The sequence below is a fragment of the Seriola lalandi genome, unplaced genomic scaffold (genome assembly GCF_002814215.2).
Source record: "Seriola lalandi dorsalis isolate HSWRI2012SDOR001 ecotype SW California unplaced genomic scaffold, Sedor1 jcf7180002053713, whole genome shotgun sequence".
NCBI lineage: Eukaryota > Metazoa > Chordata > Actinopteri > Carangiformes > Carangidae > Seriola > Seriola lalandi.
In genome coordinates this window covers 116855-136119 of record NW_019524266.1, presented here as the reverse complement: position 1 = coordinate 136119, position 19265 = coordinate 116855, and the positions used below count along the sequence as shown (strand labels likewise).

General features: G+C 40.7%; 2 protein-coding genes across 3 annotated transcripts in view; one reads left to right on the top strand and one right to left on the bottom strand.

Annotated features, from left to right (window-relative positions):
* The window catches only part of LOC111651681 (corticotropin-releasing hormone-binding protein-like), a 76050-nt gene extending 65546 nt beyond the window's left edge, over positions 1–10504 (bottom strand). Inside the window, exon 1 of the mRNA XM_023401700.2 lies at positions 10367–10504. The gene's annotated coding sequence lies outside the window, so the exon portion shown is untranslated. The remainder of the gene's footprint in view (positions 1–10366) is intronic.
* Positions 10459–19157, top strand: LOC111651678 (secretory carrier-associated membrane protein 1-like). Of its 2 annotated transcripts, XM_023401695.2 has the most exons (10): positions 10459–10664; positions 11905–11985; positions 12213–12323; positions 12516–12527; positions 12852–12963; positions 14624–14752; positions 15071–15230; positions 15625–15726; positions 15815–15932; positions 16097–19157. In XM_023401695.2, exons 1-10 carry the CDS (start codon positions 10608–10610, stop codon positions 16256–16258), a joined length of 1044 nt encoding a protein of 347 aa, XP_023257463.1. In that variant the 5' UTR covers positions 10459–10607; the 3' UTR covers positions 16259–19157. The 2 variants fall into 2 exon arrangements, with proteins under 2 accessions (XP_023257463.1, XP_023257464.1); XM_023401696.2 differs by lacking the exon at positions 12516–12527.
* The last annotated feature ends 108 nt before the right edge of the window (positions 19158–19265 follow it).

Genomic DNA, 19265 nt, shown 5'->3' with positions numbered 1-19265 from the left:
AGGGCTCAGAGCAAGAGGGGGGGGACAAGCGCTCATCTATATTCCAACACTGGTAATGAGGGTTAATTCATTGGTTAAGGATTAACAAGGTGCAAGAGTATGATAGGCAAGCAGTTGCCTTCTCGAATATAAGTTTAAATCAACCCCATTATTCGTGATGTAATTTCAGCTCCAGAGCCCCGCCTAGTGGGAAAGTAATTACACCGTGACTTCAGGGACTCCTCTTAAAGTAAAACTCCAAACCTGTGGTGCACTGACACAAATGAGAGGTGGTCCTTTTCATTGTCTTTTTTCTCAAGACAATCGCAATCAGGGGTCACACATCTCACACTGCGCCATCAAGTCAGTGTTATTTAATCCTAAAAAGTTCTGTCATGGGGATTACACCCACTAATGTTTACATTTTAAATGAACACATAGTGAACACATCACCACCAGCCTCACATTTGTGATTTGATTACATAATAAAGATATTGTTACTATTGTGTCCACTACATCCCCATATGCATGTCAGCTTGACAAGGCACAGAATTGTTGTGAATTTATAACCCTTCTATACTTTTACATTAAATAGGACTCAAAAAATTGAGATTCTGTAAAAAAAAAATACTATAAATAAATCCATCATTTTCAAAATTAGGTGTCTAAAAACTCCACTGGATCTTTTTCACACCAAAGAGAATTCAGGATCTTTCAGCATGTGTCAGCTTTTTAACTGAATACAAATATCAGACTTATAGTTTTACATAAAGCTAATTTCCAGTGTCAGAGGTGTCATATATTTACATCACACCCTGTTAGTTCTGGTAATTGTCCGTGAACACAACTGCAAAAAAATAAGTATGTTTTTAAGTATGTCTCCTCACTGTCGACTATCAAATAAAGACAAGAATGACAATTCTTTATTTATTAATTTATTTTTAATTTAAAAAGAAAGAGGTTTTGGAGAGCAAAGTAAAGCAAATCTTTGATATTTAAACCAACAGGTTTTAGCTGCAGTAGCCTTTAGCTTTCCTGCAACCTGACAAAACTAAGAAATGAATCTGCACACTCAGTTAATAACTGGGTTTGATCTCTGTGTGCGAGAAATAAGCGGGACCTGACCTCCAAGGCAAGCCCAGACTAACTAATGACGGCCTGAGCTAAGCTAATATTTCATCATCAGCTATAGCCTGTGTTGGAATGATCCTGATGCTATTAGCAGACTAATGGCTAAATACTCCGGCACTGCTAAAGAGGAGCCAGCCACTGACACACTTTAGCATCCATTGGCTCGTTTAGCATGGACATAAATGAGCATGTGAAATGAAGACATGAGAGGGATGGGCACACCAGTGACCCCTGGATATATACATGCACATATACAGACACATACACCACCACCACCACCACCACCACCACAACTACCACACACACACAAACACAAGCACGGACATGGTGACCCCTACACGGTTGATGAGACGGGAGCTGATATGCGAGTCAGACAGAGCCACATTTGTAAAAAGCGATAGCCAATTACGGCAGCCTGGGCTCGGGGATAATAGCCTGCCTGTCAGGGTCTGTGTGCAGTATATGCGAGTGCATGTATGTGTGTGTGTGTGTGTGTGTGTGTGCGCCTGAGCACGTAGTACCCAAGAGTGAATATTGGGTTCCTATTCTCATCTATTTGCCCTATATCTCCATTCTTTAGATATTAATTTCAGAGCAGTGCTGCAGCACAGGGCCCAGGTCGTTAGTGTGATTCATCTGGGCTTCATCCAAAACGGGCATGAAAAAGAAAAAAAAGAGTAACCCATGTCTAGCAGAATGGGAGGCATATTTCTGTAAGATTTCAGCACCATGGAATAACGGGGAGGTTTTTATCCATAATATTCTTTCTTCCTGCTTTATATTACAAATGATGTGCGATACTGAATGAACCAGAACGTAAAGACGGAGGATAAAAAGATATATAAGATAAATATAAGGAACATGTTCCAGAGCATCAAATAGAAGAGAAACAGCTACACTCAACATCACAGAATTATGGTATAATATCCCCTAAACTATATATGCTTCTACAAAGCACTCCGACAACGCAATATCATGTTTCGCTGTAGAGCCATAGGCCGCCTCTGTCATAGAGACATTGGGAATGAAACACAGCAGAGGCAGAGCGAAAGGGGCAACAACTGGGACACGGGTTTGAAAGCTTAAACATCAGCGCTTGTCCTGTACTTTCCACAGACACATGATCTCCCCCTCAAGGACTCGGCCCTGTCAGCCACAGTGGCCAGCCACCTGAAACAGAGGAATGATAGACTATCAGAGGAAGGGAAACTGTTCATGGGAATTGTGTGGATTTAGTGGTCTAGTGCTGACACATGGCTTTGAGCATGGTAGAAAAGCACTTTAACTCTTCAGTGCTTTTATCGCATGCACACACCCCATAAAACATGGGGTCTGCGTCGAAGCTTGGCTCACACATACAGTAATGCGCATTACACTCCCTCAAAAGCGGTAAGGTTGTCAGAAGAAACCAAAGTCTTTTCCAATTTTTTTTTTCCAATTTTTTTTTTTTTTTTTTTTTTTAAATAGTAATTGTGTTCTTGTAAGTGTCCCCTTATGTGGCCTGATCTTTGCACAGGGAAATCAATAAGAAGATGTTGACAACACACTAGGAAAGATTGTCAGCAAAAATAAAAAAAAACAAAAAAACAAAAACTGTTTTAAGTTCACATTGTAGCCACTTCAGTGGGTTTACACCTCCAACAATATCTGCAGAAAGGTTCAAACATTCATTTGTTCATGGTGTGATGAGACTGTGGACTCAAGTGTATTTTTTTGCCTCTGTGAGCAGCAACCTGATTGGGGGTTTGTTATCTGTATTTGTAGCATTCCAGCCGTCAACAAATTGCCAACAGTAGGACACACACACACAAACAGACAAAGACTCACGCACACATGCACCCAGCTAGACTCCTGTATTTATAAATGCATTGTCCCTGCAGTTGCAATCTGATCATTTCCATAAAATCAAATCACAGAGAAGGTAAAAATGAAAAAACCCCACAGAATCAAAACACACCACAGCAAAAAAAAAAAAAAATGTTATGGCACTGCTTTTTATAACATTATTTGATTGAATTTAAAATAGTTCTCTATAAAAATTGATTAACTGAAAATAAATTGTTTTTCAAGGGCTGGCAGCATACAAGTGCATATGAATTTTAAATCTATTCTGAAGCTGTAAATAGTTCGCTCTTGTTCATATTTATTTGTATTGTGACACTGGAGAAAAACGTAACTATGGTGACGATATGGTGGATTATAAAAGTTTTGACAATATTTTTCATCAGCGAGCTTCTCGTTGTATATTTATATACATAATTCATATGTACTTAAAGAAATCCCAGATTGGGGCTTTAATGCAGAAAACAAACAGTGAAGTTAGAGCGTATCCTATGCGATATTCCCCTCTCTCCTATTCATCTCCATAATAGAGATGCAAGCTCCGTAATGCTCGCTGGGAGCCAAGCATGAGATTGAGGATTTCTCACACACCATGCATTATTCATAGTCCAGAGCAACAGAGTGTGTAAGATGAGAATTACACAGCATGAAGAGAACAGGGGAGAGGGGACTGAGGGGAGAAGAGGGGAGGAAGGAGAGGGGAGCAAAGGTGAGAGACAGTGTGGAAGAGAAAGAGATAAAGGAGAAGAAAAGAGAGCAAGATAGTGGACACTGTCAGATCTGCATTTCCTATCCCTTTCAGGTTAACCCCAGGATTGTTTTCGGAGTTTGCGAACAGCGGGGTGGAGGAAATGAATATGGAACCGGGAGCCCAGATAGCTCGACCAGATTGGCTCACAATTTGCATTTGTTAAATGTTGCGTCTTGTGAGTTGGTTTGTATTCCAAGCACAAACTGAATAGTGAGCAGGAAATTTCAGGGTTCTGTTACGATTCGTGTCCGGCCTTTGTTCTTCATAATGAAAAACAGTGGGAAGTGAGTCAGGGTTGGAATTGATTTGTTTAACAATGGAAATGAAACAAAGTAGGAGGCATGGACCAAAATAGGAGGCATGCTATCTTAAATGAAAACTCGGGACCAAGAAAGATTGTGGCTGATGCAATTTGACAAATGACTTTTACAGAATGATATAGAGCATTTTTCATCAGAATAATTGGTAGATGGATAAAAAAAAAAAAATGATTTCATGTCCATTACAGTGCACATATTCCTGCGCTAACATACATGAGGCTGGCCAATAGACTCTTAATGCACTTAATTTAGAGCTTGAATTGTAAAATGTAAAAGTAATTTATCAGCAACCATTTTCTGAGGTAATTATTAAATCAAAGCAGGATATGTAATATGAAATAGTAGCAATAAAAATTTTGTTATTCCTCTGATGACGCCATTTACTTGGTGTGAAAGCCTTTCTCAGCTGAAGACTAATGTTATTAGTTTGCGTGGTTAATGGAATATTACATTATAAATTTTTTCCTTCCAACTTAAATACGTATGTGCGCCTGTGTGTGTGCGCCTGTGTGTGTGTGTGTGTGTGTGTGTGCCTGTGTATGTGTGTGTCTGTGTGTGTGTGTGTGTGTGTGTGTGTGTGTGTGTTCGTGTCTCCTCAGATGCAACGCAACCTTAATGACAAGAATGTGATGGTTACTGGCTTTTTAACTTCCCAGTGATGAAAAGCCAGTATTAATTTAGGCTACAGATTTCATTTGTTCTGAACAGGAAAAACAATATAAATCACTTTTAGAGTGATTAGAGAGAGGGTTGGATTAATCCAGGCCTGATTAGGGCATTATGCTGGCTTGTTATGGACACACAGGGTGACTGACGGTAATTACTGTCTGTAATAGGAGAGCACACACTCAGTCAAGGCATGAGCCACGGCACAATGTGTGTGAATTTATGTGTGTGTGTGTTTGTGTGTGTGTGTCTGTGTGGTTTTATACTGTATGTGTGCACACAGTTTGATGGAAACTTGGTTTGATAATATTTGCTTTTCACCAATTACAAGTTGAAATATGTAGACTGTGCGCAATCAGAGTATAAGCAGGGAGCAGCCTTGTGTGAGAGACAGACGGAGGTATCGGGAGCGGTGTGCAGAGGGAGAGGTGAAAGAGTCATGGCTTTGTTTATGATTATTGATATCCTTAGACAAACATATTCACCCGGATAATAAAAACAGATGGCAGCAGGTACGGCAAATATTACCCTGTGGAAAATTAGAGAGGTGCTAAATCAGCAAATCGAACCTGAATGTGCACAACAGACACACACGCACACATGCATTCACACACACCTGAGTCTAATCCATACACACAATATAGACGACATCTGAGTGGGATTTCTACCTCTACGCAAACCTGTCTTCTCTTAAATGAAAGGATATACTGATTAATCTTAATTTCACATCATTTCAGTTAAAAGACAAGTTAAATGTAAATTTGAGGGCAACCAGTTTTATTCTTTACAAGCTGCATTAAAGCCACAGTTGTCTCAGCAGCATTAGACAGCACAGAGCAGATTCAGCAAAGACTCCATATGCCAATATTGTCTTTATTATGGGGAATTTCCTGCAGGTGTAAAGCTAAATATCTTTTACAGTTTGGAAGCAGACATAAGGCACCCAATGAGATGTGTCCCATTAAAAGGCATGGAAAATACAGTATGCATATGTAGCAGAACGCTGCTTATCTCTCCTCCAATTGCACTCCCCCTCCTCCCAGAACACTCTTCCACTCTCCTTTTCTCCCCTCTTTCCTCCTCTCTCCCTTCTTTCTTTCTTTATGGCAGCAATTGTTCCCTTTCATCAAATCGTTGGTTGAGAGAGAACTTTAACACGCTGTTGGCTCAGCAAGAGCTCCACATGATTTGACAGGCTGAGAGCCCCCCCCCCTCCACCCTACCATCGGTCCCTTTGGGCTGTAAAACAACAGTCTGGAAGCTTATTTTATGAGTGCACGCCTCTGCTCTTTGCATGTTTATGTCAAACATTTGGAACAAATGGCATCCATTGGCTGGAACAACACAGATAAATCTAGTCAATTCACGGGCAAGCAGAACAGCACAGGCCACTGAGAAAGTGGCCCACTTGATGGCTGACAAGAGGAGTGCTTGCATTATTCAATTAATACCTGAAAGGGGTACATTTTATGCAGCATTTACTAAAGCATTCACTAGTCAATACACATGGCACACACAAATACACAAACACACACATACCCCCACACAAACACAGGGACTTGTGTTTGCATCCTGGGAAAAGACTGGACTCCCCTTCCATTTTGCCAAATCAAATATACAGTGAGAGCAAGCTAAAAGGCACTTTCAATCAGCCGCTCTGGGTCTGTCTGTCAATCTGGGAACAACAACAATCTAGCCTACTTGGAGTGGTCTAGTCAACATCCATTCCCCAATAAATTCAATCAGTGATGCTTTGTGTGTATGTGTGGGAGTTGTGTGTTGCGTGTGTCCAAGTGCACGTGCACTCCACGAGAGAGGCAGAGCGAAAGACAGAGACTCTTTCTGACAGGGTTGTTTTAGAACAACAAAAGATCATTTTAAAGTGACACCTGCATGTATAGAGGATGTTGAATATTCAAGGGGAAAAGATATACACACACCTTGGTTGGGAAATAGAAGGAATAGAGAAGTGAATAAATTTTACTTTGTGCACAATCCTATTCTTCATTCAAAGTGATAATAAGAATCTCTAGTTCACCAAATAATCTTAGAAAGCCAAGTAGCAGAGTTAACAGGCCTGACCTAATGACATTGATGTGGAGGGCTGCACGCTGGAGTGATTGTCTGACTGTTTGAGACCCGAAAGCAGCACAAGCAGGCTCATCATGGACCCGCACTCTCATTATTTGGCCACAAATGGAAATGCAAATCGCTCGCTTTGCTGCGGACGCCTCAAATTTATTAAACTAAAAGGTTTAATTTCCATTTTTCTCTGCATCAGCTTTATTTATAAATGTCGTGCCCTATGAAGACCCTGTTATTTTCTCCCTCTCCTGCAGGCTCTTAACAAATCTGCTCATTAATATGGAAATGGAGAATCAATCGCTTTTCCGGCGACAGAGGGCTGTTTCCCTCAGCGGTGTGTAATGTGCTCTGACTGGTCATCAGCACAAACAAATTCACATGAATACTCACCATATATAGAGCTATACATTACCATTTACCTATACAGCCTACAGTATATTTCCATCTCCCTATATTTATATAAAAATATTTCTACATTGTATTTTACTATATGGTTGTAATGATTGTCAGAATATTGCCAGAACGGCACCAGATGTTGTAGCGTTAATAACCCATAATATCAAGTCCTGCTTATCCAACCTTTCAGAGCCCTAAAATAACACTCATAGACCTTAATGAGATCTAATTATGCACACGGTTCTTATTCAGGGCAATATGATGATAATTGCATCTGCAGCTTTTAACACTTGGTTGTCATGTTGGCCAGTAAATTGCTTCTCTCTCCCTGCTTCTCTCCTTCTGTCTGTCTTTCTGTCTCTCTCTCTCTCTCTCTCTCTGCGCCACTCTCTGTCTGTTTTTCTGTCTTTCTACAGTCAACAGTGGGGAGTGAACTATCACACCTATCCACTCTGGTCTGCAACCTAATGAACATTTCTAAATGGCCATGACCAGCTGGTTAAGAGACTAATGCAGCAGCTATTAGCCAAAGCGGTTGTTTCCACACAGAGTCATCTGAGGAGAGCAGCATTAGAGAGTAGGGAGGGAGTGGACAAGGGCAGACAGGTCCTAGTTTTCACACTGTTCTTGCCACCACCGACCACCCCACCACCACCACCACCACCACCACAACACACACACACACACTACATACATACACACACATATTGCACAGCCTAGAACAGCATGTTTATCTTTCAAATTCTGCAGCAAACAAACCATGTGACGTATTCTCAACCCACAGTGCATTAGTGCTTATTAGGGCCTCAAGGTGTGTGAGTGTATGTATGTGTGTGTGTGTGTATATATGTGTGTGTGTGTCTTATTAGGAAAATTCAGTTTCACTCAAGGTCTCAGCACTGCGGTTGCAGACCACTGGCCATTGATTATTCATAGAGTCTGTGATTGGGTCCATTAATACAAGATTAGGGAGGGAACTGATGCTCATTTTGTGTGTGTGTGTGTGTGTTCGTGTGTGTGGGCCTGTGTGCATGTGTTTGTGGACAGGAGTTGAATTGTAATGAATCTGTAGTTTGTGTTTAGTCTATCAGTGTGGCACAGTCTATAGGTACAGTACATAAACCAGAATAGAGTATAATAGCTGTGTATAAAAAGGTGCACAATTACTTATTAACAGAGGCAAATGTGTTTAGGTTTAAAGGCATTTGGGTGTTAGGGTATTACTAAATGTGAGCAGTAGGATTCAAACAACAAAAGGGAATATCCTAAGCTCCATCATTTACCACATACTGTAAGATTTCCACCTAATAGCATTTGTTCTTCAATTGAAACTTAATCTGGGTAAATGGTGCTTAAATGTTTAAATCACATTTACAGGCTGTCAACTGATCTGATGTTCTTCACATGGTCACCCTTCGTTTGAATGAGAATAAATTGATGGCAAATGAGAAAGGATTCTGCAAAACGGGTTGAGGAGACATACTGGATCATAGCTCCCCCAAGTGGGCATTTTGGGTAACTTACAGACTCTCAAAGCAAACGTGGAAAAGCACACGCACACGCACACACACACACACACACACACACACACACACACACACACACACACACACACACACACCTCAAAGGGGGTCTGATACATCTTGTTGGGACAAGTGAGATAAAATGAGTTCCAGTATATTGTCTGGGATTGCTGCTGAATAAAAGGGGTCACTGGTACATATCACGGATTAGGCAGTCTGAGTTCGCCTCTCAAGCTCTTTTTCACAGGCATAAGCAACCAACTGAGCAGCAGACACTTCCATATATCATTATACTCATCATCATTATCATCATTAACATAATCATCATAATCATCAAGTGGAGGAGATTGCTGTGGTATTTGACCTACAGGAGCTCAAATGCTGTGTAGTGTGCATACTGTATATATGTACAGGAATGAACACAGGGATGATGTAAAAATCAGACCTGGGAAAATAATAATAATACAATATTATAATAGTGTTCCATTTTGTTTTAGTTTAAAAGTTTAAAATTTGTAGAAATATTCCCCTCAGTGTACACTAAATTAAAATTTCGATCTTCAACTTTTTATAGGGTGTGTTCTCACAGTGTGTCTGAGAAACAAAGATGGTGAGTGTATTAGTAAGCAGCTATAAATTTGGGTTGACAACTTTTTCAAAGATAAAAATGTTAATCCACTGTAAATAGAGTACAAGCACGAAACAGTGAAAGAAGTACTGAGATCATAACTGTGAGAACATAAAAGTAAAAGTACTGCATTACATGTAAAAGTCCATATTTAAGCTAAACATGTTGAAAAAGGTTTAAAAAAAAAAAAAAAGTACACAGGTGACAGATTATTAATATAACGTTTGACATTCTTATGTAAAGCAATGCATCATATTTATAAGAGTATCATATAGTTAGTATCTAATTTCTCAATCTTCAAAGTAACTGTAGCTGTTGAATAAACGCAGAGGGGTAAAAAGTACAATAGCCCCCTCTGAAATGCAGGGAAGGACAAGTGTGCAGTAGAATACAAACAGAAATATTCAAATACCTTAAAATTGTACAGTACTTGAGTAATTGTACCTCACTCTGCCAACAGGCCTGAGGGATATTTGAGGAAATTACATGTTTGTTAAAATAAAAATACAACCTGGGTCTCCAAAAGCTCCTCAGGCTGATGGAGTTACAGTTGGTTTTTGGCAATTTGCATAAAGGTATGTGTGTCAGAGAATTTGCACTACTATCAACTATTGCAGCACTAAGTACACTAGCAACCTACACAGAACACACAGGGCCAGGTAGTAATGTTTCACCATAGGAGCACTGGTTGATTGTTGTGTCTGGGTAAATAATGTAACACCCATGTACTGCTGCTTGCACTGTACTTAATGGAAATTTAGAGGCAAGGAAGCTGGATTAACAATTCACAGAAGATGGGAGAAGGGGGGATGGGGGTCTATAGGGGCCAAACACCAAATGTTTATCCCCAGGCCTCTTTATACGTTAACCTGGCTCAAAGTGAATGACTAAATGAGTTGTTTATTTCTGTTACTGCAATATAATCATCAGTGTTCATGTTTCAATAGAAAAATATGATTTTTGTGAAGTACAAACTTGCCTTGTAACACAAGGCAGAGGTAACTCATCCCTGTACACTGCAGCGGTGTGTTCAAATGTACTGTACCTGTCCAGACGTCATGCTGTCCGCGGTGCTGAAGCAATGACGTAGATGGTGCCGTTCATCACGCATCCTCTCCTGCCATTTTTCTGCTACTGGCTAGCTTGCTAAGCAAAGGGTCTCCATCAGCAGGAGGCGGGGAAGACTGCGGGCAGCAGAGAGAGGCAGTCAAATCAAGGGACCGAACCTTCCCTGGAGAATCAGGGAGCTCTTTCAGCTAGTAAACTGTTATTAGAAAGGCTACACAATGTCCGATTTTGACAGCAACCCATTCGCAGACCCGGACTTCAGCAACCCCTTTCAGGTAGCTAACTTGGCTAGCTAGCCGGCTAGCGTACGCTAGGAAACCCATTGAGGCCAGTTTTACGTTAGCATCCCCGCTGGCTGTCGTAGCGAATAGCCTAACGGCTAGCTAGAGGTTTTCCTTGGTGTACGGCTAGGTAGCGGACCGAGCTAATCATCATCTACATTATCCATCACTCACGCATAATAATCGCTGTTGGTGCAGTAAAGGAAGCTACGAAGGATTTTCTAGCACGTTTCTGCTGAGGCTGTTTGTTTTTAACGTTGCAATAACGATTATGCAAACTAAGAACAAAGACACATGATGTTAGCTAGCTAGCCAGCTAGCTACCTCTTAGCATCATTTTAAATTGTGTCTACTTATTTCCAAATAATGCAGGGCCGCAGGCTTATGACATTTAAACATTGAATTTGTACATTGTTATAGCAGTGTTCCAGTATATATTTAGCTACCTTTGCATTAATGTAATACACTGCCCGTATGAACGTCGCAAAGTATATACACTAATACCGATGTATCGACTTCTTGCTTTCCGTAGTGTGGAGTGATACCGTAAACCATTTACTTCCACATTCAAAACTCTGATAATAAAGACAATGGTTGTTTGTTTTCCATCTAGCCTCTTATTCATTGTAGGCCAGATGCAGACAACAGGTTCTTTATTTGTGCTACAGTAGTCAGTTATACATGATGTACAGTGGGATTTGTTCTCCCTTGTAAACCGTCCTACCTTTTGCCATAGACCAGAGGTTTCCGATAGTGTGCCAGTTTACACCTCAGCAGGTGATTCAACTGTTGAGTCCCGCCCCTCTATTTGAGAGGTGTGCTTGTTAGTGGGTGGAGTTAAGCTGCAGGCTGTTAGCTCGATTGCACATGTATGGGCCACCATAGACTATGAGAGACTGTCCTGTCATGCATGAATGTTGTTAGTGGCCTTTTCCAGTTCCCTGTGCACCTGATCCCATTCATAGTGTTTCAAATGGCCACAAGATCAAGAAAGACCACTTTATTTGTAACATTAATGTTTTTATTGTGCTGCATGCACACCCTGGTTTCTGTTTATTCCTTACCTATTGTCAGCACAACAATAACTGGTCAGAACATGAGAATTAATAGACCCAGTTAATGTGTGGTTAACTGGTTTTTCATACAATTTGTAGGTTGGTTAAAAACAGCAACAACTAAACTTTTGATTTTGTGGTTGTAGTTTTTACCCCCTGAAACCCTCTCTGTCCTGTAGGATCCTTCGGTGACGCAGGTGACCCGGTCTGCCCCTCCTGGTGGTCTGGAGGAGTATAACCCCTTCACAGACGCCAGAACGGTCAGCTTAACTAGCATCGCTATTGATGAGAGAGTGCATGCATGTGTTTGTGTGTTTCTGAGTCAGTGACCTCATTTTATCCACTACCCTCTTTCTCTCTTCCTCCACCTCTCAGACACAGAGGATTTCACTGACAAAATATGACTGTGGCCTAATTACAGTGTTGATTCAGGGTCTGTCTTTTGATTGCACAAATATTAACATAGTATGTCTATGCTGGCTTACAGGCAGCCCCCGGAAATGCCCCCAAATCTACTCCTGCCCCTTCCCAGAACACACAACCTGCCATCATGAAGCCCACAGAAGAGCCGCCGGCTTATTCACAGCAACAGACTCAGGTACTACACAAAGAAACATGCTCATATACCTGGGATTGCATCTAGTTTTATTTTTTCCAGGCTAGGTTAACAACATATGCTCTCAACATTTAGACTCACAACACTAAAACACTATGCAGACTCTGTCTTTGCTTCTGGTTCACCTTTCCTCTTGTCCTTCATATACTCATCTGTCCTCTGATGGCCCAACAGCGGCGCAATGAGGTACTGTCTTTCATCTGATGTCTCCTGCACCCCTTCATGTCACTGTCTTGAATAGTGTGAATTCATTTAATGCCTTTTTCCCACCTGTAGCTTTCCCTTTGCAGAACAATTTTAGAGCTAGTTTAGTACTAACTGGAGAAGACAAGTGAGTTGACAACAGGAGTTGATTGCTTTTCCAACCCTAACCTCTTTTCTCCTTCTTAAACTAACACACCCAAGCTTACCTGAGTGGAAAATATCTTTCATTACTTACCTTATTGGATATCATAACCCCTGTCAGATGCTGGGTAGTGAATTTTAAGAGCATTTCTGTGTCTGTGTTAGGACCAAGCACGTGCTCAGGCTGAGTTGTTGAGAAGGCAGGAGGAGTTGGAGAAGAAAGCAGCAGAGCTTGATCGTCGGGAGAGAGAGTTACAGTCCCACGGAGCCGCGGGAGGTCAGTCAGTCAGTCAGTCAGTCAGTCAGTCAGTCCATCAGTCATCCACTTTATACGCTCACTTACCTCACATTAACCTCAGAGTCTGAGTGGTCATTACCAATCAAAGCTAGCTTCATGGCGGTGTTGATAAGACTCAGACAGGTGACGTGTTACCATGGCAACAACATAATTTGGCTCAGCATTCCATTTGTGATGAACATTAGAACTTTCTGAGTCGCATAAGGCTTTTCTCAACGCCGCCACTTAGGAGTTCCAACTTGAGTCTAAACCAGTGAGGACGGGGGGGGACACAGAGCAGTCAGTTCGCAGTTGGGACAGTAGATGTCTTCACTATCACTATATAACAGCACATGTTTATTTTCACTTATATATATTGATTTTTATTTAAATATGGTGATATCTGAACATACAAGAAGCTGAAACTCCACAGAGGCAGATCTGTTCTACAATGTTGAACTGTCCAGTAAAAACATGAACTTTAACTGTACCTTCAAACAGACCAAACTTTCTCTTCCAAAAGTAATTATGTCATATATCAAACCACTACAGAGACGTCTCAACCATTAGTAAATTACCAGATAAGAATGGGATGATGACGGACGTTTACCAGCTAATCATCTCAGTGGCCGGGCTGCTTGCCACCAAAATGCCTGTTGGGTCCTCACGTCTCACAAATGTCAGAGCAAAATTCCATATAGGCATGATGCGGATATACTGACCACAAATTCAAAATCCCATGGTTGCTTTATTTTCTGAAAATATGTGAAAAATTAATAAAATAACATAATAGCGGTCCTAGAACAAATATTATAGCTTTGGCACATAGGGCATTTTGGGAAACCTGACCACTCTCAAGCCAATTCAAATCAATTCCCAAAGTATCCTGATTAAAACAGATGGAGCTACAACACTTCTGTTCATTTGGACTGGCTCAGCTAGATGCAGACTTTGAATTGGAGCAGCACTTCGGCTGTGACTGATGATGTTTCACAAGTCCACAAGAACACAAATGCAGACAGGAAAGCACTTTGAGAAAGGCCTGCATTTCACATATACATGAAACAATGTTCATTTATTTCTATGGAAGCATCAATATTGACTCTGAAGCATTCTATCTGTCTGATTATGTTCTCTTTCACAATTTGGTACGGACTTCACTGATGTATTTAAAATTTTTGGTTAAATTTAAAATAGTATTAGTTAATAATATAAATAAATTAAGGGAATTGAGTAATGCTTGTGTACAGTGTCCATTCACCAAACGTATACTTGATAGGAGAGTCATTTGTTCAGTTTTTTTCTATGCTGGTATGAATCATCTTATTGGGATGATTCCATTCAAAATAACTGCATAATATCTCTGCCATAAATGTTGGGGTTACCAGCCTCCTAGACACTCAGCAGTCCAACAACTGGAAATAAGTCTTGGACTTTATTGCTTTGTTGTTGTCCATGCCATTTTGCAGTTATGTGTGACCTTGGGTCCCTTTCTCCCATTTTTCCAAATAAACTAAACTAGAAATAAATGTCAGCTCCCAGCAGAGTAAAATATTCATGAATTTCCCCTAGGGGATAAATAAAGTATATATCTATCTATCTATCCATCTATCTATCTATGGCTAATCATCCAAACACTGTTTTGCCTCTGTTTATACAGGGCGTAAGAACAACTGGCCTCCACTGCCAGAGAAGTTCCCCGTTGGCCCTTGTTTCTACCATGACATTGCAGTGGACATTCCTGTAGAGTTCCAGAAGACGGTCAAGATCATGTACAACCTTTGGATGTGTAAGTGGATCATCTGTCACATCCCAAAATGAGCAGTATTGCCTCCTGTTGCCATTTATTTCAGTTCTCTATCACACTCCCCAGAACATGTGGGTTCTCAACACGAACCCATGTATTGTATTGTTAGAGAAGCCAAACGCTCTGCAGCTTATCTCACCTCAGAATCTTCAAATAACATTGATCAAACACATTTGTCTGATCTCTTATCACAAAGACATTAGAGATTTTAATGATTTTGTCTAATCATAAATCATATTTTCACTGTGTCCTGGTACTGAGATGACACTAAAGCTCTTGATTTTGTTGTCTCTTTTCCAGTTCATGCAGGCACGCTCTTTGTGAACATGTTTGGCTGCCTGGCCTGGTTCTGTGTGGATGCAACTCGTGGTGTAGATTTTGGCCTGGCCATGCTATGGTTTCTGCTGTTCACCCCCTGTTCTTTCGTCTGCTGGTACAGACCGCTCTACGGGGCTTTCAGGTGAGCAGATGCATGGAAAATTACACTATCTTCTGCAGCATTACAAAGAAACAGACACACCCCTGTGTTCATAAGGAAAAAAAGTAGTAACTGCTCCAAGTATGAAACTACAAAAAGAGGTTGACTTTGTAAATGCTGTTATTTCTTGGCATTATAGAAGGCCTCTCAATCTCCGACCCTGCACTTACTAATTCCCAAGAATCTTTTCTGCACTGGAAGAGAGTGCCATGTAAAGACATGGATAAAGGCAGACTTTCACAGACTGAGGGAAGTAGAGAGGAATTAATATTTAATACAGGGTGAATTAGTGACAGAGTTGAAGAAATGCCTTTTAGTCCTTTTATTACCTCCACACTGCCATCTCTGACAACCTCGTTCTCTGTCTCCACAACAGGAGTGACAGTTCATTCCGCTTCTTTGTCTTCTTCTTCGTCTATATCTGTCAGTTCGGAGTTCATGTTCTACAAACTATTGGCATCACTGGTTGGGGAACGTGGTAAGTGTTTTGTGATTATACTTATTCTGTACCTCTGTGAGAGTGCACTTAATTTAATTCACACTGTAAACTGTTTTGTTTTTGCCAGTGGCTGGATCGCAGCTTTAACTGGCCTGAACACCAGTATCCCAGTGGGCATCATCATGTTACTGATTGCAGCTCTGTTCACTGCGCTGTCCGTGGGCTCGCTCATTATGTTTAAAAAGGTAACATAGTCACAAAGTACTCCCAGCATGTTGCTGTGTTTAATACACTGTACCTGAAATGTATGAAGTGAGATATCTGCCCAGCTGAATCATGCACTGCTGTGCCTGGTAGATTTAAATAGCTTAATTTGATTCCAGCTCATTTTCTCTTCCGCTCTTTCCAGGTGCACGCGCTCTATCGTACCACCGGTGCTAGTTTTGAGAAGGCTCAGCAGGAGTTTGCAACCGGAGTCATGTCCAACAAGACCGTTCAGACTGCGGCCGCCAACGCTGCAGCTAATGCTGCGTCCAATGCTGCTCGTGGGGCCTTCAAAGCTCATCCATAAACTGACACACACACACACACACACACACACATGCGTATGGTACATGCACACATGCTCAAACATACAAGCACAGACACACACACACAAACACACACACAAACACACACACACACACACACACACACACACACACACACACACACACACTGAGAAGATGGCGATGCACAGCTCTGGCCCTGCTGGTTCTCTGATCAAATTGATTTTATTTATGAATGTTGCAATGCTAAGATTGCCCTTTACACTTTGCTTAAAAAGTGTAATGTAAGTAACAGACAAGTGACCAGAGCTGTCCATCCTCACTTAACATATATCAGTAAAAACTCTCCGACATCCACCCTGTCTGCTTTTCAGTCAGGTGACTGTTTGCTCACATCCCTTGAAACACCCACTTAGTGACTCAAGGTGTGCTCTGAGAGTGCGGGATCTCATCTCACACTCTCTTTACTCCCTCCTTTGCTTTTCCTGTTCTTCTGTCCCCTTGAGGTGATCGTAGGTCAGGCAGAGATGGAAGTTCAAGCATACCTTATTTCTGTCATGGTGTTGACCTCCAAACAGCTTCCTGCCTGGTTAATACAGTATAGAGTCATGAAAAGTGATAATCTGATCATGGTGTTTTGCACATAGTTCTGTTTTCTTGGTCACATACCGAAAGTACAGTATACTGTATGTTTGAATGGCTGGGGCTGTGTGTGAATGTGTACTTCACTTTAAGAAAATTGTGGCTCTGACTTGGTTTTTTTTTTTTGGTTTTTTTAAATAATCCAGTGCTTGATCATTGAGAGCTGAAAGGCGAATTTTACCTTGTACTATATCTGTGCTTCTATTCTCAGACAATACCATTGTCATTATGGTAAAACTTAATTCATATAAATAGGAATATGTTTGTATGTTCTTATTTAAGGACCTGCCCACAGCTCCCAACAGAGCTCCAGTGACACTTGTCAGTTGAATTGTTCCCTCTCTGTGTGCTACTTTGATCGGCAAAGTGGGCTGGGTCAGCATCTCTGTGGCTTACTAAGATCTGACAGCATGACGGTGACATGCATGTTTAGCACACTCGAGGTAGAAGTCATTCTGTCCACTGTCAGAGTTTCCTCAGGCTACAGGGTTAGCTGTTTCAGGGGAACGTCTGCCTACTCCATTTTCCCTCGGTTTCTGTGAGAAGCGAGCTGTAAAGTAATTGCATGTCCCAGTGGCTGTTTGACTGATTGATGACGTTCGGATCTATTTGTGAAGACGCACTGAACACCCCCGGTCAGTAGGTCACCAGTTCTCAGCACAAACTTTAAAAAGGTTCAGTCAGATGCTTTCATGGGCTTGTGCACTAAGAGGGGAAAACACTTGTGAAATAATCTAATTTTCCTTTTACGTATGTATGACATTAACAGACTACTACATGGCTCTCCTTCAGTTGTTTTTGTAACCCTTTCACACTTGGTTGAAAACTAACGCTGCTATGATTCTGAGAGCTGCTCGGTCTCGGCCTCCTGCCGTCGTGTCTCCTGTTGAAAAGGACACATACCGTACACAGTGAGAACTGAGAGAAGCGAGCAGCCTTTTCTCACTGGAGATGAACTGGACAGTGATAAAGCTATGATTTTTCTCAAGACTATCCTGTATAGACAAAAATAGTAAAAACACTGATACTGCGTGTGTGAATACCACAAAGACTAACAGTCCGTTTTGCATTTTTACAGTCAAAAACAAAAAGTCACTGACTTTCCTGTTAGTATTGGATTACTGACATCAGAAGTTTCATAGCCAAAATGAACATTAAGCTAACCCATAAGAGAGGACTGGACTTGATGTACTTTCTGTGATAGAAGAAGATACATTAATTTATATACAAAAATAACAGTGTTATTCAGCACTAAGTTGTACAGACTGCTGTCGCTGAAGTGAAATATCGACGTATTGACATAGTGTTGCGTGTCTGAAGATGTGCAAGATAGATGACTGACAACTGGAACTGCTGTTATTTTAAATATGTTGACTGAATCCTATAGTGGATGAAACACTCCTGTGAGTGCTACCAAGGTGTAGATCAGTAATTAGTCAGGAAATAGTAAGCCTACGTCTTGGCAGTATTGTTTTTGTTTGGAAATGTTTTGTTTTAAATCCATTGCACATTTCTCATTTTTGCGTTAAACGTAGTGCAAAAGGAAAACATTGTTTTTATTTATGGTGTAATTTAAGTTGTTTGCATTTCAGTTGTGTTTTGGTTTGATTTTACATAATGTATTGTGTCTATGTGGTTTTTGTAATGACATGATCATAGCATCAGCTAAATTTAAAAAAACAAAAAAGTGTTCAATGACTTTGCAACTTGATCCTGCGAGAGGTGTGCTTGTGTAGATGAGGATGTGTGTATGATTGGTATGGAAGAAAAACAAAATTCCCTAAAGTGTTATTTCAAGTCCTGAGAAGCTGTGAGAGATCTACCAAATGTCCATACAGATTTGTTTTTAAATCTTGGTCTGTGATGTGTTCCCTTACTACGTTTCACTTTAATGTATTACACAACTTTTCTTTGCTACACAAACCCACATGATTCCCATGTATCTATAGTTTGAAGCAGTTGTTATATGAAGCCATGCCACAGTGGGTCATTTTTTTTATGTATTCGGAGAGCTGGTCTGCAGTACAGGAAGACGTGTTTGAAGTTTGCTGACACAAAACTGTGTTTTTGACCTGTGACCATGTTATTTCACTGAATCAGAGAAGAAACTCATTCAAAAGGGACACTTGTATATTTTGTAAAGTTGAAAATTTGATCCCCATTATCAATCACGTGTAAAAAGAAAACGTAATGCACTCTTGTCTGGCCTTTGTCGCATGTGAAATAGTTTGAGTTTTGTATATTTATGGTATTAACATGAAATAAAATTTGAAAGAAATATTTGTGGACTGACTTTAAGGAAACCATTCATTTTATCTGCCTTTTGTTTGTTTAAATTAATTGTAAAAAAAAAAAAAAAAAAAAAAAAAAGAAAAGTGAAGGCTTGTC

Bases quoted from the DNA above. Each gene is read 5' to 3' on its own strand.
- LOC111651678 (XM_023401695.2), top strand. From the start codon at position 10,608: ATGTCCGATTTTGACAGCAACCCATTCGCAGACCCGGACTTCAGCAAC. The intron at 10,665-11,904 runs GTAGCTAACTTG...TCTGTCCTGTAG, and splicing joins ACTTCAGCAACCCCTTTCAG to GATCCTTCGGTGACGCAGGT. The intron at 15,231-15,624 runs GTGAGCAGATGC...TCTCCACAACAG, and splicing joins CCGCTCTACGGGGCTTTCAG to GAGTGACAGTTCATTCCGCT.